The following is a 23005-nucleotide window of genomic DNA, read 5'->3' as shown; positions in this document are numbered from 1 at the left end:
GGGTTTTTTTTTTCAGGGTTTTTTCCGAACTTGCCTACCCCGGGACCATTATATTAAGAACAAAGTTTAAACAAAAACAAGCTTGAAACTACTTATATTTAAACACCACATCTTCACTGTACATCTGTTGACGCCGCCATTTTTTTCATTTTTCAAATAAATGACGGTTGTTAACAGTGACGCAAATAATTGTGGGCTATCTGCAGCAGCGAAGGATACACCTTGTGAAAGAAGGGCGCATTCAAAGGTCGCATTCGGAGCATCCTACTTACTTTTCTGAAATGATACAGCCTCAGTGACGTATGCAACCTTCGAATGCAACCTCTGGAGGACGCAGCCTTCGAAATGAGACACAGTTCATATTTTCCTGCCACTCTGCTCACTTATTACTTTTTTACCATGGACACTCATTGGACCACACCCCCATGTTAGCTTGTTAAGTCATTACCTTGCTAAGCTCATCAGCCTTGTTCACCCAGCCTTTCCTTGTGAAGTAGTGTATGTGCAACAGCATTTCTCTGGTTTCTTGTATCATAGTTTTTGTATTCTCTGCCTGCCTTTGGTTTTCCTGTTTGCCTAGTTCCTAGTCTTGTGTGTTTGTTTATTTGTGTGGACTGCCTTCTTGTTTTGATCTTTGCCTGTACATTGGATTATGATTGTGGATTACTCTTCTCAATAAAACTGCATTTGGATCCTCAGCCTTCGAGTCTCAGAGCAGTACGTTACGCTGTCGCTATTCTTTTCACCAGTAAACTGAAAGCAAAAATTCTCTCAAAGATGTCAAAAAATAACTTCTCTGTGGTCAAAGTGTCGACATCCAGTCTTACTCAGTATATGTTCCTATATTGAGAATCTTGCTCAATAATTCTTCAGAAAATGTTTCCACGAAGAAAGGGTATAAAAAATCTTTTATTTTTCTATTTTTCTTCCATTTATACCTGAACATCCCTTCAATCTTATGTGGAAATGCAAGTGAAATTGTAAATATGTCCTATATGTTAATAAATCTGTGTACAGGATTCTTCATATTGTTAAACATTTTGGGTTTAATGACTTTTTAGATAACAGTAAATGCCATTGGATCATGAGAAAAAGTTGTCTAATGTTCCTTGTGTGGGCAGGAGTCAAGAAAGAGGAAGAAACATGTTCTGTTTGTGCAAGCATTTTAAAATAAACCATGCTAATCATGAGAAAATCATCAGTGTATCATCTGCTGGAGAGACTCACCAGAACACGGTAAGAGTTACTCTGGTTACTGTGTGAATATAGTCTGATTAATACTGTTGTAGAAACCACTGACCTATTCATTTTCTATATGAAAAAAATGGGTAACGCTTTAGATTACAGCCCGGAAAGTACTGCGTAATTACAACAAATTTACAGCGTAACTTTCAATAATTATAGTGTAACTATACAGTAAGTAGGCCTATGTGTAAGTATAGGGGAACAATATGTAAATTATTGGGAATAAAGGGGTAACAACCAGGAAAATAACAAATTATTTATACTGTAAATATTTTATAACTAAGGGGTAAGTATAACATTACGGGCCGTAAATTAAAGTGGAGCTTGTTACCCTCTTATTTCATGTAGTTACAGGGTAAGTAATTAATAAAAAATAAATATATATATATATATATATATATATATATATATATATATATATATATATATATAAAACGCAAACAGTCATATCACTTGGAAAACTTTATTTGAAAAACAACTTATTTCAAAACAGATTTAAAGTTGCAACACTTCTTATTTGTTTATCTTGCTTGGCTTCCTCCTCCTCTTGTTCCTCTTTTTCTTTCTTTTCACTGATGAATCTTATTTGCTATTCTGTATTATAAGAAAATACAGTACACCTGGAAATGTGCTCACTGTTTACTCATCTTTTACCCTCATGCCATCTGAGATGTATACGACTTTCCTTCTTAAGATGAACACAAAAAAGATTTTAGGACAAAAAATAAATAATCTGGGAACGCTTTATAATGCAAGCTCACGTGTTCCTAAAAGTCGAAGCATCAAACAGCAATAACTACAGTAATCCATACGACCCTAATGGATGAATCCATGTCTTCTGAAGTGAAACGATACGTATTTGTAAGAAAAATACCAAATATTTGAATAGTTTTAAAACTTTCGACCAACTGTCTCCTGCGCGTGCATGCAAGGGTTGAGAGTTCATGCTTGACGTAACTTGAAGCGTGACGTAAGCGTGCCGAGAAACTCACGCAGATGTTGAATGCCGTCAGTTTTTTTATTATTATTTTTTTTAGTAATGCTCACAACAAAATACACAGAATAACAGATAATGAGAATGAGAAACAAACAAGACAGAATAACAGAGACGGCAGTTCTCGCGCGAGTTTCACACGAATCTCCCGCGAGAATGTCATCAAAGCTTCACGTTGCTCATTAATATGCTTCGTCAAACGCAAAGTCGACTAGTGATGGGAAGTTCGGATCATTTTACTGACTCGGACTTTTGAGTCTCGCTCAACAAAATGAACGAATCTTTTTTCGATTCATTTCGTTCATTTTAGCAAAATGTAATTAAAATGTTACGTGTTACTTCCCCAACACATCTACTACTTATGCAAACGTTGATCCCACTACAAACAATACAAAACTACAATGCTATAAGATTCAGAAATGATTAATTCATTACCTGGGTCTTCAGTTTATGACAAGCTGATTAAGCTCACCTCACCTCTTGTCTGACAAGTCTTCGGGTTTAAGTCATTCCTTAAACACGTGACAGACCCATACACTATTTCTGACATTTCTGTCACTGTTTTTGTTACTGTTTCTTGAGGATCTGTGGTGTGTTATTATAAATAAATAAAACTCTGTTATAAATACAATATTGATTAATTTATCTTTTTGACTGTCTATCTGTAAATAAACACTAGGCTATATAATAATATAATAATCCAAGCCTACAATACAAAGTATTTATAGCCTAGTTTGTTCATTTTTACTCCAATTTTGAGTTTGCTGTTATAATAATTGCTTTTCCTAGGCAGACTTGGCATATTGGTCTAGCATATGTATAAGAAGATTGCTCAAAAAGGACATAATGACATAAATTAAAAGCAAATAACATTTTGAATTTGAATTATTAATGTTAGTTTAAAACATCAAGGTTATGATAACTTCAGCTTTAACAGTTGTAACACAAACTCAAACAAAACTGGAGAGTTAACGTTATTTACTAATAAATATAATGTGCTTGGGTCACACAGCATAGTGTATGGGTATGTCACGTGATTAAGGAACGACTCAAAAACCCGAAAGACTCATAAAAAGAACTAATCAATTCTCTTTCCGGCTCAGAATGCACTGGTAGCGTATGGGTCTGTCACGTGATTAAGGAACGACTCAAAAACCCGAAAGACTCATGACATGAACTAATCAATTGAATCATCAGGTGAACTACTTCTAGCAGTACAGAACCTGTAGAATATTGCACATGCGCGACTGAACGAATCACCCCCCGAGACGACTCGTTCTTCCCGAGTCACATTAAAGATTCGTTCAAAATGAACGAATCGTTCAAGAACGACACATCACTAAAGTCGACCCTCATGCAGGCGCTGGTGACAGTTGGTCAGAAGCGAAAAGATGAATAGCCTAAACCATGAGAAAATTTCGGGGTGTGCTGTATTTTCTTATAATACAGAATAGCAACAGGATTCCTTCTTAAGATTCATCAGTTGAGAAACAAGAGCAGGAGGAAGCCAAGCGAGAAACAACAACAACCAAAAAACGGACAAAACTTGTTACTTTCTGTCAGGAAACTCTTTAGAGTTTGAAATGAGAAGTTGATTTAAAAAAAAAAAAGAATAAGTGTTGTAGACCTGTTTTTAATGAAGTTGTTTTTCAAATAAAGGTTTCGGAGTCAATGATATCAGATTGTTTGCATTTTATTAATTACTTACCCTGTAACTACATGAAATAAGAGGGTAACAAGCTCCACTTTAATTTACGGCCCGTAATGTCATACGTACCCCTTAGTTATAAAATACTACTTTACATATTGTTCCCCTATACTTACACATACTTACTGTATAGTTACACTATAATTATTGAAAGTTATGCTGTAAACTCATTGTAATTACGCAGTACTTTCCGGGCTGTAATCTAAAGCGTTACCAAAAAATCTTTATGGAAATGTTTTTAAAGTTTTTATAATGATAATAGTGTGTGTTATACTATATTATTGTTCTAGTAGTAATGTCACTGATAAAGGCTCCTCCTCTTCCTCTGGTGTTTCTGCTCATGATTCACGGTGAGTCGCTCCTGCTGGAGAGTGTTTTCATGTTTTTAGTCACTTATCAAAGTCTTTCTTTCAAATCAAGGGTCTTTAATGGGAGGTCAGGCAGTCATTGAACAGTCAGTGGTGTTAAAACACCTTTCACAAACTTCAGCTAAATGTTTAAATTATTCTCACTGAAATTACATTTTTTTTTTTAAATAAATAAATAAATATTATTCGCTTTGGTACTATTTTCACTAATGTACTAATGTACTAAGGTGTACATTTTCAAAACTCGTTACAAAACTCCAGACTGATCACAACTTGTCATTCTTTCAAAATCTGATGTCATACTTTCATTCTAGTTGTACACATTTTCTAACATTCTATAAAGTTACACAGACTACACAAGCCACATTAGAAAATACACTTACATTTCCTAGATTACGTAACTGACATAAAATCCATAATGCTTGTAATAGTATCTATTCAGTGTTATCAAAATATGTAAAATATGACAGAGTCGTGAGGTTTTGTGTAGAACAGAGTTTGTTGCCAATACAGTAAATGTTCTCACTGTACCATATGACTGAATCTATCCTGCAGTCGAACTTTATAAGGGCGAGTTACAGTAATGTGGCATGTTTTATGGGGACTTCCCATAGACATAATGATTTTTATACTGTATAAACTGTACAGTGGGTACGGAAAGTATTCAGACCCCCTTAAATTTTTCACTCTTTGTTATATTGCAGCCATTTGCTAAAATCATTTAAGTTCATTTTTTTTCCTCATTAATGTACACACAGCACCCCATATTGACAGAAAAACACAGAATTGTTGACATTTTTGCAGATTTTTAAAAAAAAGAAAAACTGAAATATCACATGGTCCTAAGTATTCAGACCTTTTGCTCAGTATTTAGCAGAAGCACCCTTTTGATCTAATACAGCCATGAGTCTTTTTGGGAAAGATGCAACAAGTTTTTCACACCTGGATTTGGGGATCCTCTGCCATTCCTCCTTGCAGATCCTCTCCAGTTCTGTCAGGTTGGATGGTAAACGTTGGTGGACAGCCATTTTTAGGTCTCTCCAGAGATGCTCAATTGGGTTTAAGTCAGGGCTCTGGCTGGGCCATTCAAGAACAGTCACGGAGTTGTTGTGAAGCCACTCCTTCGTTATTTTAGCTGTGTGCTTAGGGTCATTGTCTTGTTGGAAGGTAAACCTTCGGCCCAGTCTGAGGTCCTGAGCACTCTGGAGAAGGTTTTCGTCCAGGATATCCCTGTACTTGGCCGCATTCATCTTTCCCTCGATTGCAACCAGTCGTCCTGTCTCTGCAGCTGAAAAACACCCCCACAGCATGGTGCTGCCACCACCATGCTTCACTGTTGGGACTGTATTGGACAGGTGATGAGCAGTGCCTGGTTTTCTCCACACATACCGCTTAGAATTAAGGCCAAAAAGTTTTATCTTGGTCTCATCAGACCAGAGAATCTTATTTCTCACCATCTTGGCAAACTCCATGTGGGCTTTCATGTGTCTTGCACTGAGGAGAGGCTTCCGTCGGGCCACTCTGCCATAAAGCCCCGACTGGTGGAGGGCTGCAGTGATGGTTGACTTTCTACAACTTTCTCCCATCTCCCAACTGCATCTCTGGAGCTCAGCCACAGTGATCTTTGGGTTCTTCTTTACCTCTCTCACCAAGGCTCTTCTCCCCCGATAGCTCAGTTTGGCTGGACGGCCAGCTCTAGGAAGGGTTCTGGTCGTCCCAAACGTCTTCCATTTAAGGATTATGGAGGCCACTGTGCTCTTAGGAACCTTAAGTGCAGCAGAAATGTTTTTGTAACCATGGCCAGATCTGTGCCTTGCCACAATTCTGTCTCTGAGCTCTTCAGGCAGTTCCTTTGACCTCATGATTCTCATTTGCTCTGACATGCACTGTGAGCTGTAAGGTCTTATATAGACAGGTGTGTGGCTTTCCTAATCAAGTCCAATCAGTATAATCAAACACAGATGGACTCAAATGAAGGTGTAGAACCATCTCAAGGATGATCAGAAGAAATGGACGGCACCTGAGTTAAATATATGAGTGTCACAGCAAAGGGTCTGAATACTTAGGACCATGTGATATTTCAGTTTTTCTTTTTTAATAAATCTGCAAAAATGTCAACAATTCTGTGTTTTTCTGTCAATATGGGGTGCTGTGTGTACATTAATGAGGAAAAAAAAATGAGCTTAAATGATTTTAGCAAATGGCTGCAATATAACAAAGAGTGAAAAATTTAAGGGGGTCTGAATACTTTCCGTACCCATTGTATATTCTATCCCCTACCCCTAAGAAAACTTTCTGCATTTTTACATTTTATAAAAATATAATTTTGCATGATTTATAAGCTCTTTTCCTCATGGGGACCAAAAAAATGTCCAAACAAGGTCTAAAATTACTGGTATTACCATCCTTGAACATTTGATTCACAAGGCTTGGTTAACCAGGACCATACACACACTTTGAGCATAAATTGCTTAATGTTGCAAAATTGCGGAAATTGCAAATAATTTCTATAGAAACTATGCCTATCAATATCTATAGAAATCTTTAGGTGTACCAAATGATTCACTGATTAACCAATAAGATCAGTTGGATTAAAGACAAGTGTATTAAACTGAACGAGAAGAGATGCAAATCAAAAATTTCAGCATATTTTCAATTGTGTTAGTTCAATACACAAAAACATAAAGTATCCTTTTCACTATGCAAAATAAGTGTTTCATCTATATAAATGTTTCATTCACAGTAACTGCCTTTCATAATGCTATTACTATCAAACTTTTGATTTGCATCTCTTCTCGTTATTTAATCCAACTGAACTTGAATGAATCATTTGGTACACCTGTAGATTTCTATAGATATTGGTTCTATAGGCATAGTTTCTATAGAAATGATTTGCAATTTCCGATATGGATAATCAAATGCAATGAATTATAAGCAATTTATCTTAGATGATGACCACAATTTTCAAAGTGTGTGTGGTCCTGGTAAACACTGCATTGTGAACCAAATGTCCCAACAAGGATGGTAATTTTAGACCTTGTTTGGACATTTTTTTTTTGTCCCCTTGAGGAAAATAGCTTATAAATCATACAGAATGATCTTTTTTGAAAATCTAAAACAACCGATGTGTGTGTGTGTGTGTGTGTGTGTGCGTGAGAGAGAGAGAGAGAGAAAGAGAGAGAGAGAGAGTGATTTGAGATATGTGAACAAAGAGGAGGACAGAGTGCAAGGGAAAAGAAACAGTCATTAACTGTATAACTTCAGATTGATCAGAGATACATCAGAAGGGAGACAGATGGCATCATTTTACATTATAGTATGCCATGTGACACTGTAAACTGAGGCATTATCATGGTAAAGACTGCCACATTACTGTATCTCACCCTTATGTAGTTTGACTGCAGTATAGATTCAGTCATATGGTACAGTGAGAACATTTACTGTATTGGCAACAAACTCAGTTCTACACAAAACCTCACGACTCTGTCATATTTTACACATTTTGATAACACTGAATAGATACTATTACAAGCATTATGGATTTTATGTCTCTTCACTGACAGCTATGCAATTATCACTCTGATACTAAGTTCATAAGGAGATCGTAAAACTAATCCATATGAATGGAGTGGTTTAGTTCAACATTTCTGAAGAAACACGATCACTTTATAAGATGGACAGATTGAATTTAGGCTTTTATTCACATATTAACATTCATCAGCTCACACATCAGTCATTGTAAAGGGAAACTCAAGCATGTGCGCTTGACATGTGAGAACCAATGAGGTTTGTTCTCCCGCGTCGAGCAGGATGTGAGTTGAGCTTCTGTTTGGTTGGGCTTCTGTTTATGTTCAATGTTTATATGTCAATAAAAGCCTAAATTAAATCTGTTCATCATAAAAAAAACGATCGAGTCTCTTCAGAAAATTTGGACTAAACTGCTCAATTCATATGGATTAGTTTTACTATTTCTTTATGAAGTATCAAAGTGGTAGTCATGTAGCTGTCAATGGAGGGATTTCATTAAAGTCTTCATTTGTGTTCCGAAGATGAACAAAAGTCTTATGTGTTTGCAACAACATGAGGGTGAGTATAAATGTGTAATTAATGACAGAAATTTCATTTTTGGGTGAACTTTCCCTTTAAATAACAGACAAATGTATTAAACTGACGAGAAGAGATGCAAATCAAAAGTTTGATAGTAATAGCATTATGAAAGGCAGTTACTGAGAATGAAACATTTATATATGTAACACTTATTCTGTGTAGTGAAAACGACACTTTGTGATTTTGTGTATTGTACTAACATTACTGAAAACATCCTGAAATGTTTGGAAAAAAAGTGCACTTTTGATGATCTGTTGTGATATTAGTACTAAGAGTTTTGAAAATTTACCAATTGCTTGTGAAAATTGCACCAAAGCAATTAAAAAAAAAAAAAAAAAAAAATGTGAATATGAATATGTGCAATAATAATGATTATATTAATGTTTTTGCAGTGCCAGCATTTCATGTGTTCTGCAAAATTTTTTTTAATGTGATAAACATGAGGTGTCAGTAATTGTGAAAAAAAAAAAAAAACTTTTTTTTTTTTTTTTTTTTTTTTTTAGTGAACTATCTAGTGCTGGTTTCTAGTGCTGGTTGGGGTGTGAGTTACAGTCCTTCACACATCTGTGCACTAAAGGACTCATCAGTGATAATGAACTGCACTTATACATACCCTACTGGATACTGGATCAAGAGAGTGTTCTGGACCAAAGAATTTATAAAGGGTGAAGAGCCTCCAGATCTGTCTGAGGACCCTGAATACAGTCAGAGGCTTCAATATCTGGGAGATAAACAGCAGAGCTGCACCATGAGACTGAGACATGTGACACTGAAGGATTCACGCATGTACTATTTCAGTATCATCACTAATAGACCTGATAGAAAATATACTGGTGATCCAGGAGTGACTCTTACTGTCACAGGTGACTTTCATGAGGTTTCTCTCTTCTTCTGTGCATTATGTTGAATAATAATCAGTGTATGACAGCAGCACTAGATATAATGTGTGTGTTGTGTTCAGATCTTCAGGTGGAGTCTCCTGAGAGAGTGACAGAGGGAGATTCAGTCCGTCTGACATGTAAAAGCAGCTGCACTCTGACTGACAGAGCAACATTCATCTGGTACAGAAACTCACAGCCATTAACTGAGAGAAGAGACAGAAACAATGAACTCCTGCTGCAGTCAGTCAGAAGAGAGGATGCAGGCAGATATAGCTGTGCTGTACACGGACACAATCACATCTCTCCTGCTGTTCAGCTCAATGTCACGTGTGAGTATGAATTGTATGCACCTTTTTTTTTTTTTTTTTTTTCCAAATTAAGAAGGTTACAGTGATGGGCAAAAGTATGTGCGACCCTAGTAATTAATGGGCTTGACAAAATCATTTAAGTAGAGTATTTATTTATTTTTTTTTTCTTTTCAGCATGACAATACCCAAAGTGAGGTTCATAAAGTAATGACTTGAGCTAGGTGTGGAAGAACTTGTCTTCTTCTTTTACTCAATCCCAAGTAACAAACACCAGTGAACATTTTGACTCTGTCCATATTTTTCAAATTCTTATCTTGCATTTAGTCTTGAAATTATATAATTCTTCTATAGATCCTCCAGTGAATCCTGTGATCTCCATCAGTCCATCTGGTGAAATAGTGTCAGGAGATTCAGTGACTCTGATCTGCAGCAGTGATTCAAACCCTCCTGCAGAAATCAGCTGGTTTAAAGGAGGAACGTTTGTAGGATCTGGAAGAATCTTCAACATCTCAAAGATCAGCTCTGATGAGAAACTCTTTGGAGGATCTAACACAGAAAAAAACAACAACAACAACAACAACAAAAAACATAGATATCATTAACAATGACAATTGATTTGAAATCACAGACTATTTTTAAGGATTTAATGTCACTGTTACTCACACATGATGTTTAAAGTCACAGCATCAGAGTATTTCTCTCCATGTTCATTGATGGATCTGCACTTGTATTCTCCACTGTCATCAGAGCTGATCTTTGAGATGTTGAAAAAGTTGTGCTGAAACAATTATCCACTTTTTCAACAAAGAATTACATTTTAGATAAATTTCAGGGGTGGACACAATAGAAAACCAGCCCTTTTAAGGGTTGTTGATGATCTTCTTTTAAGCACGAATGCAGGTAATCATGCAGCATTAATTTTATTGGATTTGTTAGCATCTTTTGACACCTTTGATCACCAGATCCTTCTGACACGTTTAAATTAGTTTGTTTGTATTCAGGGGACAGTCTTAAAATGGTTTGTCTCTTATTTGAATTGTAGTTCCTTTTCAGTGAAGACTGGTAACTATTTCTCTGCATCAGTACCTATTACCTGTGGGGTCCCACAAGGGTTCATATTGGGTTCAGTCCTGTTTTCATTGTATATGCTCCCTATGGGAATGATTTTTAAGAAGTATGGCATTTCTTACCATCTGTATGCTGATGACACTTAAGTCTACTTGCCGTTGAGACCAAGTAGTAAGGATTCCAATGCCATACTCAAGTGTCTGGAGGAAGTAAAGCTGTGGTAATGAAGGCTAAAATGAAAAGAAAAACAAAAACAAAAAAAAAACAGAACTTATTATCTTTGGTAACACAGCTTGTAGCCAGATGGTAAACGATAACTTAGGCTCATGGAAGGTGTACCTGCAGGATCAAGTCAAGAACGTGGGAATCATTTTTGACTCATCTCTCATATTTGATCGAGAGGTTCATAATTTTTTCATTTTTTTGTTTTTTGTTTTGTTTTTTTATTTAAGGGCAATAGCCAAATTGAAACCAATTCTGTAAGCTAGTGGCATTGAAAAAGTATGCATTCCTATATTTTTCCTGTCTAGATTATTGTAGTGCTATTTATGTTGGGACCTGCCAAACATATGGTGCTCTCTTGCTAGTTGTTAATGAATGCTGTGAAAACGGATCATGTTACTCCCTTGTTATCTTTTTTAGGATGGCTATCACTACAATTTAGGATACAGTTCAAGACTTTGATATATGTTTTTAAAGCACTTCACAAAATGGTGCCAGAATACTTAGCTGAGCTTATTAAGCCCTACAGTCCAGACATTATACTAAAATCATCAAATAAGTTTCTTCTAACTATTCCCCGTGTGCGTCTCAAATTGAAGGCTGATCATGCTTTCTCTGTTGCTGTTCCAAGACTGGAATAATCTGCCATTTGACAATAGATCTTCCTCAAATCTTAATCTTTTAAAAGATTATTTGTACTCTCTGACATTTTAGTACATTAGTGTATGGATGCTTTTATGTCTTGTCTTCTTGTTCTATTGTAATGTACAGTACTTTGGAACTACGGTGTAGCCTGTATGGTGCAATATAAATAAAGAAATGAACACACATCTTTCTTAGTTTGTAGATTTAGTTATGATATTCTTCCTCTTTCAGTTCATGGTGGTGCTGGACGGCGTGACCGATTGGGGATCACAGTGTCATGTGTAGAATTATTCATCATCATCGTCATCATATTGTATACAATGTAAATAAAAAAATGTCAACAAATAGTAATTTTATTATTTTTTAAACAAATGCAGAAGTACATTTGATTATTAAATGAAACAATGAAATGTCTTGTTTTCCCTTTCCTTTTTAACAGTCAGAAGAAAAGGATAAACAGAAGATCTTCAATACCCATGTATGAGGTGAGATGATCAAATAACCAGAATGATGGCAATAAAACAATTAGAGCTTATTTACACACGTAGAACATATATATTATCACACTCGAGGTTTTACAGAATATTATGTAGATGTGGATTGATTACACTTTTGATTGTCATGCAAAATCACTTTTTATTTTTTTTATTTTTTTTGGGTGATTAGTCTTTTAGGGACTCTTATTGTCATGGTAACCATTTAAAATCTCTTCTTTCTTTTCCTTGTAGAACGTTGATCCCAGTGCAGGAACATATACACCTCTTGACCTCAGGTCCAGATCATCCAACCTGTACAACACACTCACAGTAAGTCAAATATCAAAAACTACATTCGCAAAAGAGTTTGTACACTCAAAATCAGGTAATACATAATCAACGTGTCTTTCACATAGACTGTCCATCCCAGACATGATGTTCACCAGCCGGGCTCTTCTGAATATGAGAATCAGTCAGTAAGTGTGAGATCCTCAGGTCTTCTCAATATCATCAATAAAGAATAAAATGTCCTCAGTAGTCAAATGAGGTTTTATTAACAAAGTTCGGGAGGAGCAAGTTCAGATAATTAACCTAATTAGCACAGGTGGAGAGCATTCAGTTAATCAACTCAACCAATGTCAAGAGGTATAAATTCAGCAGACTGACTTCTGTTCATCTGAGAGTTTATCAGCATCCCTCCTCCACCCCATCTCCTCACTTCTAGTTCTATCTACTTTTACCACACCGGGGGGAGTAGGCTGGGTTCAGGCCAAAATTCTGTGCTCCCCGGACAGCACGCCAAATACGCATAACTTTACTCTATTTAATTATATGGATATGTGAACTCGTGAATCTACTAGTCAATAGATACTAAACAGTCTTTTTTTCTGTTATGAGATGGATTATATGAGTCTTTTCACTGACTTAAAAAAAAAGAGATAACTCGGATTATTTGTACCATTGTAGTGTTGATTTGTGTGCTTTTTAATTTTTTTACAGACCTGTGTAAATGTGTGTTTTATTTCTGTTGTAGCCACAGCAAGATGCCACGATAAGATGAGGCACAAGCTAAACGTTACCTAACTTTTTTGGAGTCGCTGGTCACGCTCACATCACAACTGGCAAAGGAAATGAAACGCCTCTTCAGAGTTTCCATTCAACATTTTAAGGGGCAGTGGCTCAAACCAGAAAAAAAGGGGCACTAAGGGTATAATAATTATAACAATATAATATTTTTATTTTACAGAAAACTTATTTTATAAAGACTACAGGATTACCTCTTAACATGCCTGGATTATCATGCTTACTTCAAATTTCTTTAGATAGAATTTTATTTTTATTTATTTATTTTTTTTTTTTCTATTTTTACCCAAAGTAGGATGGATAGGATGGAGTGAGCATTATTGAGCACTATAAACAAGTTTTGTCTTCTTCATACTGGAAGCCAGAGGGCGCCCTCGTGCAGAAATTCCAGATATGCCTCACAGAAGTAATATAACATTCCAGGAAATCCCTAATGTGGACAAAGGCATCCAGCTAATATAGCTATCCTGTAGCTGAATAAGATGATAGAAACACTGTGACTGATTAAATATGATAACAATAAACACACACCTGTGGCACTATATGGTTTATCTGAGTTTTTCAAGCATTCTCGGCTATTTTCATATTAATGAAGTATATTTATAACACAATGCTAATCGACATAGCCTTTATCACTGTATAGAATACTATAAAATAACATATTGTCTACCTTATTCTATGATAATAAACCATATCAGCTTACAAAAGTAAGTCATGTTTCATCTTGCTTTTATCCACTATTAGTAAAAACCTGTTGTAGCGGACCCCATCCAAATGATGGCCAAAACTTTATTGATGAGTTTTATGAAATTTATTGTACATCACACAAAAGATGAAGCATGTGTTTCACTCCAAAAAATCACTATAAGAGCTGAATAAAACACAGTGCAAGAAGTCTTGTCCATAAACTCTTTCTCCAATGCATTGTCATCAACATACACAGCAAATTACACAGAAACACAGTTACCAGTAAGCAAATATATACAAACCTTATTCCTTTTCGTGGAGTGCTTAATTTATATCCTTAAATAATATCTGATGAACTGTAATAAGGTGCAAGCTCTCCCCTTCATTACTGCTGTAAACCAGTATCACTCTGGAGACTAAGCTGGATCACAAGCAGTTGATACTGATCCATCCTTGAGTAACAACTTTTTAACAAAACCTGTTTTGTATTGTCCCTTTGTATTGGCATTCATTCACAAAGCAGTCTGGTGTGAAATGATTTGTGCAGACATAATTTAAGTATATGGGGTGCATTCTCTAATCTACTGTGTCTTCAGTGGCTCTGATGTCGGGAGTACATGAAGACTGTTATGTTCACTCTTACATCAACAAAACACCTGAATTGCTTACAAGACATTCTTGTTTCTACAGCTGCTCCAGCCTGGAGAATATGGCGGACTGTGAACAACTCACTCAGGGCGGGGTCTATGCTAATATGGCAGATAATGTACATTATCTGTGAATGGCTTGTTCTGAGACCCTATGATTTATGGGGATTAAAAAAGGACTGGTGGATTTTTATCATTATAGGGTTGTGTTGTACACACACTGCCAACACACATTTATGTTCAAACACCATGTAAAAGTGAAATTTAAATTTAATTTTTAAATCAGGTAAATAGATGGCAGGAACAAAGTGTCTGTAATCTTTTCTACATTACAAGAGCAGAATACCAATGAAAGAGCCAAGGACACAACATGGTGTTTGTTGAGACTTCACGAGTTTACACAAATAATCAGATGGAGGTGGAGGGATGCTGAAAATTGTTGAGAAACATAGGTGAGTCAACTGCGTATATATATATATATATATATATATATATATATATATATATATACAGTACAGTCCAAAAGTTTGGAACCACTAAGATTTGTAATGTTTTTAAAAGAAGTTTCGTCTGCTCACCAAGGCTACATTTATTTAATTAAAAATACAGTAAAAAACAGTAATATTGTGAAATATTATTACAATTTAAAATAACTGTGTACTATTTAAATATATTTGACAAAGTAATTTATTCCTGTGATGATAATAAATATTAATATACATTTATGATTATTTTCAATGTTGAAAACAGTATTTTTTTTTTTCAGGATTCCTTGATGAATAGAAAGTTAAAAAAAACAGCATTTATCTGAAATACAAAGCTTCTGTAGCATTATACACTACCGTTCAAAAGTTTGGGGTCAGTAAGAATTTTTATTTTTATTTTTTTTAAAAGAAATTAAAGAAATGAATACTTTTATTCAGCAAGGATGCATTAAATCAATCAAAAGTGGCAGTAAAGACATTTATAATGTTACAAAAGATTTGATTTCAGATAAACACTGTTCTTTTGAACTTTCTATTCATCAAATAATCCTGAAAAAAAAATATTGTACACAAATATTTTGTACAATTGTACACATTAAATGTTTCTTGAGCAGCAGATCAGCATATTAGAATGATTTCTGAAGGATCATGTGACACTGAAGACTGGAGTAATGATGCTGAAAATTCAGCTTTGCCATCACAGGAATAAATTACTTTGTGAAATATATTCAAATAGAAAACAGTTATTTTAAATTGTAATAATATTTCACAATATTACTGTTTTTACTGTATTTTTAATTAAATAAATGTAGCCTTGGTGAGCAGACAAAACTTCTTTTAAAAACATAAAAATCTTAGTGGTTCCAAACTTTTGGACTGTACTATATATATATATATATTAATAAAACATAATTAATAAACTTTTTTGTGATGTCACTGGCTGGTAATTTGTTTCTTAAAGTTGATTTGAAATTTTGACTTCAAATGTTTTCTGTGAGCAAATAAAAAGACGTTTTACCAAATTCAAGCTTGAGAGTGGTTATTTCTAGGTAATTGTAGACCTTGTAAAATTGTAGAATTGTAGAACTAAGAATAAAATACCATATTTGATTGCTGGGTTAATGTTAATATTTGGTCTGGCACTTATGTGTGGGTGAACTGATGCTGCATGAGGTAATTTCCTGTCCCAGCCACCTCTACTGCTCACCACTTCATGTTGCTATTATTTTCACCAATAAACTGAAGGCAAAAATTCTTCTAACACTCTCAGAAAAAAAAAAAAAATAAATAAATAAAATAAAAATACATAATTGTACCTTTAGGGGTACAATGCTACAAAGGTAAAAATTTGTACCCTTGTGATTTGTACCTTAAGAGACCAGTTTTGTACCTTTGGTGACAATTTTTTACCTTTATTTAACAGTACAAAAATTGACCAAAGGGTACAAAATTGGCTTTGACAGCGTACAATCGTTGACTATAATGAGATATATATATATTACACACACACACACACTGAATTAAAATCAGAATTTATTAAATTCTTTTTATTTTCTGCTATATTTCGCCTCTTGACGGCCATGATCGCTATCTCACGTGTTTGGGTTTCCAGCACACTGAGCCGGCTTTCGTGGATGGCTCATGTTCTCATTGTGGGAACATGACCATCAAGATGCTTAGATCGAGACTTGATTACCTTAAACAGTATCAAGTCTCCTCTGCCACACCCCGACCTAGTTCCTCTTCTCATGAGGGGGCTATCTTGGTTGGTGGCCAGGGTGATCTGAGGGTGACGGTGTGGAACAACCCGACGAGTCAGCCTCCTCGGGCCACGCCCCCCCCCCAGGCATCTCAGCCGGTGGAGCTTCCGGGTGGGCCTGCTGCCTCCCCTTCTGGGGGGACCCAGCGTCTCATTCGGGGCTCCGGAGGATGATCGTATGTCGATCGCTGCATCTCAAGGCGGGTTTGAGTCCTCGGGAGATGAAGATTCGGCTGCGGTGCCTCCCTCTGGGAGAGCAGCGTTGTCCGAGTCAGATCCCGAGCTGACGGCCATGCTTGCCCGGGCAGCTGAGAGCATTGGGTTGGAGTGGAATCCTCCACCCCGTCCCGAACGCTCGAGGCTTGGATAATTGGTTCCTGGGTGCTGCACGCTCTGGTGAACGCCAGGGCTCCCCACCGGTTCCTTTCTTTCCGGAAGTGCATGAGGAGGTTACCAGTTCATGGAGGGCACCTTTAACTGCCCAAAACCGTTCTGGTGCTTCCTCCGCCTTCACCTCCCTCGATGGCGGGGCGGCTAAAGGGTATGCTGGGGTACCCCCTGTGGAGCGATCGGTTGCGATGCAGTTGTGTCCTCCGAGCGCTTCTACGTGGCGCGGTGATCCCAAGCTCCCATCCAAGGCCTGTAAGTTCTCATCCACGCTTGTGGCCAAGGCTTACAGAGCTGCGGGTCAGGCCGCTTCCACCCTGCATGCCATGGCCACCTTGCAGGTCTATCAGGCTAAGGTGCTCAAAGGCCTGCACGAGGCGGGTGCTGACCAAGCGGCCCTTCAGGAGGCTCGCACAGCTGCCGACCTTGCCCTTCGGGCAACTAAGGTCACGGCATGCTCAATTGGTCAGGTGATGTCCACCTTGGTGGTCCAGGAGCGCCACCTATGGCTGAACCTGCCAGACGTGAGGGAGTCAGACCGTACTCAGCTCCTAAACTCCCCTGTCTCTCAGGCCAGCCTTTTCGGTGATGCAGTCGAGGTTGTTGCCCTGCAATTCTCGGCCGCTCAGAGACAGTCTGAGGCGATCAGCCATATCCTGCCCCAGCGTGCTGCTCCTACACCGCCACCGGCTCAGGTGCCTCAGGCTGCTTGTCGCAGAGGTCGCCCTCCCGCGGCTTCCTCCGCTCCCGCTCGGCCACAGCAGCAGCCTCCACCCCGGCCTCAGCGAGGAGACAGCCCTGGGAAGGCGGCGCAGCCCGTCTCCGCCCCTCCACCTGCCAAGCGTCAGGCTAAGTAGCAGCATTCCTGAGACGGGCGACCCGGAGTCGGAGACGACAGCTCTTCAGGAGTCGGTAGCAGGGCTGCTCCTTCCCCCGCAGGAGCGCCGGGGGAGAACCCTTCCATCCTCGCCACTGGCTCTGCCAGTGGTACCCATATCTTCACAAAAAGAGCTGTTTCCTCTACCTCCGGGTCCCAAGAGGGCATGGTTGACAGTGTGCTCTGTTGTTCCACAACACTCTCTTCCCCCCTCCCCTCTTTCCCTTCAGAGCCGGCCCGAGAACGCTTTGCCTTCTCACAAAACCCCCTCTGTCACTCCACGGTTTCAGACGCAACCCTTATTATGGGACGCTGTGCCTCTCATATCAGGGCTGTCTGTTCCGTCTCGCTGCCCCACCGAGGGTGCACCTGTGGTCCCTTTGACCCCGCTGGCACGGTTTCTGGGAGCCTGGTTAGAGCTACCCAACCTGTCCTGCTGGCTCATTCGAACGATCAGGCTCGGCTATGCGATTCAGTTCGCTCTGCGTCCCCCCAGATTTCGGGGGATCCCCGTTACGATGGTGGGCAAAGATGCCCCTGTCATGCGTTCGGAGATTGCTACCCTTTTGGCAAAAGGTGCGATCGAGCCGGTCCCTCCAGCCAAGATGAAGTCGGGTTTTTACAGCCCATACTTCATTGTACCCAAGAAAACAGGTGGGTTATGACCAATCCTGGACCTTCGGGCTTTGAACCGGGCCCTTCACTGACTCCCGTTCAAGATGTTAACACCCAAACGCATCTTCGAGTGCATTCGTCCACTAGATTGGTTTGCAGCGATAGACCTGAAGGACGTGTACATTCTTCCTCGACACAGACTGTTTCTTCGGTTTGCATTCGAGGGGCAGGCATTTCAGTACAAGGCCCTCCCTGTCGAACTGGCCCTGTCTCCCCGCGTCTTCACAAAGGTCGCGGAGGGAGCTCTTGCTCCTCTCAGGGTCCAGGGTGTCCGTATTCTCAACTACCTCGACGACTGGCTGATTCTAGCGCACTCTCGAGAACGGTTGTGCGAGCACAGAGATCTAGTGCTCAGACACCTCGCCCGTCTGGGCCTTCGGGTCAACTGGGAAAAGAACAAACTCTGCCCAGTGCAGAGGATCTCTTTTCTCGGTATGGAAATAGACTCGGTCGCCATGTACGCACAGCTTACGAGCGAGCGCGCACAGTCTCTGCTGAATTGCCTGAAACAGTTCAATGGCAAGACAGCGGTCCCACTGAAACTTTTTCAGAGGCTCCTGGGGCATATGGCTTCCGCAGCGGCAGCTATCCCGCTGGGGTTGCTCCATATGAGACCGCTTCAGCATTGGCTTCACGGCCGAGTCCCGAGATGGGCATGGCAACAGGGCACGCTTCGGGTGACCATCACCCCGGCTTGCCGTTTGACCCTCTCCCCGTGGCGGGACCTGGCCTTTCTTCGGGCTGGAGTTCCCTTAGAACCAGTGTCCAGGCATGTTGTTGTATCAACCGATGCCTCTGCTACAGGTTGGGGTGCCATGTGCAACGGTCATGCTGCGTCGGGCTCCTGGACAGGACCCTAACTTCAGTGGCATGTCAATTGCCTCGAGTTGCTGGCAGTACAGCTTGCCCTGCACCGCTTCAAGGCCCTGCTGAGAGACAAGCATGTATTAGTCCGTACAGACAACACGGTGACTGTAGCGTACATCAACTGTCAGGGAGGTCTACGCTCTCGCCGTATGTCGCAACTCGCCCGCCATCTCCTTTTATGGAGTCAGAAGCATCTGAAGTCGCTTCGTGCCATTCATATTCCGGGCCAACTCAATCGTGCAGCCGACAAGCTCTCACGACAGCAGTCCCGCCCCGGGGAATGGAGACTCCATCCCCAGTCGGTCCAGCTGAGGTCTGCAAGTATGCATTTCCCCCAGTGAGCCTCCTTGCACAGACTCTGTGCAAGATCAGGGAGGACAAGGAGCAGGTCCTGATGGTCACCCCCTATTGGCCCGGCCGGACCTGGTTCTCCGAACTGATGCTCCTTGTGACAGTCCCTCCCTGGCCGATCCCTCTGAGGAAGGACCTTCTCTCTCAGAGACAGGGCACTCTCTGGCACCCGCGTCCAGATCTGTGGAGACTACATGTATGGTTCCTGGATGGGACGCGGTCGGGTTAGGTACCTTACCGCCGCAGGTGGTAGCTACCATCACTTCAGCATGAGCTTCATCTAGTAGACAAGTTTATGCGCTGAAGTGGAACCTCTTCGTCACCTGGTGTTCTTCCAGGAATGAGAGCCCCTGGACATGTCCGATTGGGTCTGTGCTGTCCTTTCCTCAAGAAGGGTTGGATCGAAGGCTGTCTCCTTCCACCCTTAAGGTCTATGTGGCCGCTATTGCCGCCCATCATGACCTTGTTGAAGGTAGGTCTTTGGGGAAGCACGACCTGGTCGTTAGGTTCCTGAGGGGGGCGAGGAGACTTTTTCCTCTCCGCCCTTCACAGATTCCCTCTTGGGACCTCTCTTTAGTGTTATCTGCACTTCAGAGAGCTCCCTTTGAACCTTTGCTTTCAGTTGAGCGGAAGTTTCTATCTTTGAAGACTGCGCTCCTGATAGCTTTGGCTTCTATTAAGAGGGTTGGGGACCTACAGACTTTCTCTGTTGAAGAAGCATGCCTAGAATTCGGGCCGGATGTCTCTCACGTCATCTTGAGACCCCGGCTCGGATATGTGCCCAAAGTTCCCACCACTCCGTTCAGGGATCAGGTGGTGAACTTGCAAGCGCTGCCCCTGGAGGAGGCAGACCCAGCCCTGGCACTGCTCTGTCCAGTACATGCTCTCCGCACTTACTTAGACAGAACTCAGTGCTTCAGGACTTCAGACCAGCTCTTTGTCTGTTATGGAGGTCAGCAGAAGGGGAAGGCTGTCTCCAAGCAGAGGCTAACCCACTAGTTAGTGGATGCTATTGTCTTAGCCTACCAGGCTCAAGACCTGCCATGCCCCCTGAGAGTGAGAGCTCACTCAACCAGGAGTGTTGCCTCCTCTTGGGCGTTGGCGCGTGGCGCCTCGCTGAGAGATATTTGTAGAGCTGCGGGCTGGGCGACACCTAACACATTTGTGAGATTTTATAATCTCCATGTAGAGCCATTATCCTCTCGTATACTCGCCCCTTCGGGCCAGTAGCTGGATCTGCTCGGTGTCATTCGCTTGCTGCGCCATTCCACTCTATGGATTGGAAGCGTGCGCTCTCTCTCAGTAAGTTCCTTATCAGAACCCTGGGTTCCTCCATCACTGTCGATGTCTACATTTGCGTGCTTGCCCTTGTAATTCCACCCCTCAGGTTGGTTACCTCAGTTATCACCACTATGCGGGTATTCTGTAAGTCCTCCACAGGTAGGCAGCCTGTTAGCATACTCCTCGGGTATGCTACCCAGTGTGCTCTGTGCGTATGGTCTTTCTACCGTGCTCTCACAGTAGGTACTATTCTCACACTGTTCACTGGAAGACAGCTATTGTGGCATTTTAGTAGGGACCCCATTTTGTCAAAGTGACCAACTGAAAGGGAACGTCTAGGTTACGTATGTAACCCTTGTTCCCTGAAGGAGGGAACGTAGACATTACGTCCCCTTGCCACACCCGCTGAACAGCTGGGTCACTTGGCTCGGCTCCTCAGCAAAGACTTGAATGTGAGTTGCTCGCGCTGCTCCTTATATACCGACACAGTGGGGCGGAGCTTGCATATGCAAATTCCACAGACCAAGATACTCTTCATATCATTGGCTCGTTTTGTTAACACTCGAAGGTGATTGGGCTCTCGGGCGAGACCCCATTTCGTCAGTCTCTGACGTAACATCTCCGTTCCCTCCTTCAGGGAATGAGGGTTACATACATAACCTAGACGTTTTATGGAATATATCATTTCAAGTCACCATGAAAGAGGTCAGCGTTTGCTTTAGTTGGGCTCTTGACTCTTTACCTTTTATTCAAAGCCAATTTTGTACCCTTTTTGAAGGGTTAATTTTTGTACTGTTAAATAAAGGTGCAAAGTTGTTACCACAGGTACAAAACTGGTCTCTTAAGGTACAAATCACAAGGGTACAAATTTGTACCATTGTACCCCTAAAGGTACAATTATGTACTTTTTTTTTTGTTGCTATTCTTTTCACCAATAAACTGAACGCAAATATTCTCTCTAAAATGTCAAAATATAACATCTTTCTGTGGTCAAAGTGTCAAAATCCAGTCTTACTCAATATAAGTTCCTATATTAAGTGTCTTGCTCAATTCTTCAGAAAATGTTTCCAGGAAGAATGGGTAAACAAACTTAGTTTAAAAACCAACTTTTATTTTTGTTCCATTTATATATGAACATCACTTCAATCTTAAAATTGTGGAAATGCAAGTGAAATTGTCCTATATGTTAATAAATCTGACATGAAATCAAAGTGGTGGACAAACATTTTCATATTGTTAAACATTTTGGGTTTAAAGACTTTTTAGAAATCAATAAATGCCACTGGATCATGAAGAAAAGTTGTCTAAAGTTGCTTGTGGGCAGGAGTCAAGAAAGAGGAAGAAACATTTTCTGTCTGCACAAATATTTTAAAATAAACACTGTTAACCATAAGAAAATCATCAGTTTATCGTCTGCTGGAGAGACTCACCAGAACAAGGTAAGAGTTACTCTGGTTACTGTGTGAATATAGTCTAATTAATACTGTTGAAGAAACCACTGACCTATTCAATAAGGAATATTCTCTATGAATAAATCTTTATGGAAATATTTTATATAATGATGATAGTGTGTGTTACTGTATTATTGTTCTTGTAGTGATGTCACTGATAATGGCTCCTCTTCCTCTGGTGTTTCTGCTCATGATTCACGGTGAGTCGCTCCTGTTGGAGAGTTTTTAATGTTTTTAGTCATTTATTAAAGTCTTTAGTTTGAATCATGGGTCTTCAGCGAGGGTCCGGCAGTCATTGAACCCTCTGTTAAAACCCCTTTCACGAACACATTTCAGTGAGAAAAGTATTCATCAAAATAAGTAAATGTTAGTCAAAGCTAAATTAAAATAATAATAATAACTTTAGCTAAATGTTTAAATTATTCTCACTGAA

General features: G+C 39.9%; 2 protein-coding genes across 6 annotated transcripts in view; both read left to right on the top strand.

Moving 5' to 3' along the window:
• LOC125271221 (B-cell receptor CD22-like) overlaps positions 1-23005 on the top strand; it is a 136821-nt gene that overhangs the window by 104742 nt on the left and 9074 nt on the right. The window contains exons 6-11 of one of the 5 annotated variants that reach the window (XR_007185540.1): positions 11778-11868; positions 11986-12031; positions 12275-12352; positions 12439-12498; positions 13056-13229; positions 13398-13647. The exons of 1 other annotated variant lie outside the window; for it this stretch is intronic. Coding sequence is in view for 3 of the 4 variants with exons in the window: in XM_048195248.1 (XP_048051205.1) it covers positions 11778-11868; positions 11986-12031; positions 12275-12352; positions 12439-12498; positions 13056-13082 (302 nt within the window). In the remaining variant the exon portion in view is untranslated. Of the gene's footprint in view, positions 1-11777; positions 11869-11985; positions 12032-12274; positions 12353-12438; positions 12499-13055; positions 13648-23005 lie in introns of those variants that run through there. 3 more of the 5 variants (XM_048195248.1, XM_048195249.1, XM_048195250.1) reach the window with 3 other exon arrangements.
• Positions 1153-11711, top strand: LOC125271265 (B-cell receptor CD22-like). Its single transcript, XM_048195336.1, has 5 exons — positions 1153-1236; positions 4241-4297; positions 8926-9285; positions 9384-9632; positions 9963-11711. The coding sequence occupies exons 2-5, from the start codon at positions 4243-4245 to the stop codon at positions 10211-10213; spliced, it is 915 nt and encodes a 304-aa protein (XP_048051293.1). The 5' UTR covers positions 1153-1236; positions 4241-4242; the 3' UTR covers positions 10214-11711.

This window comes from Megalobrama amblycephala, linkage group LG7 (genome assembly GCF_018812025.1).
Source record: "Megalobrama amblycephala isolate DHTTF-2021 linkage group LG7, ASM1881202v1, whole genome shotgun sequence".
In the NCBI taxonomy this organism is placed as follows: Eukaryota; Metazoa; Chordata; class Actinopteri; order Cypriniformes; family Xenocyprididae; genus Megalobrama; species Megalobrama amblycephala.
This window is presented reverse-complemented; position numbering and strand designations above follow the sequence as displayed.

Coding starts and splice junctions, on each gene's coding strand:
- LOC125271265 (XM_048195336.1), top strand. CDS start 4,243: ATGTCACTGATAAAGGCTCCTCCTCTTCCTCTGGTGTTTCTGCTCATG. Junction 4,298..8,925: donor GTTTCTGCTCATGATTCACG/GTGAGTCGCTCC, acceptor TTTTTTTTTTAG/TGAACTATCTAGTGCTGGTT. Junction 9,633..9,962: donor TGTTCAGCTCAATGTCACGT/GTGAGTATGAAT, acceptor ATTCTTCTATAG/ATCCTCCAGTGAATCCTGTG.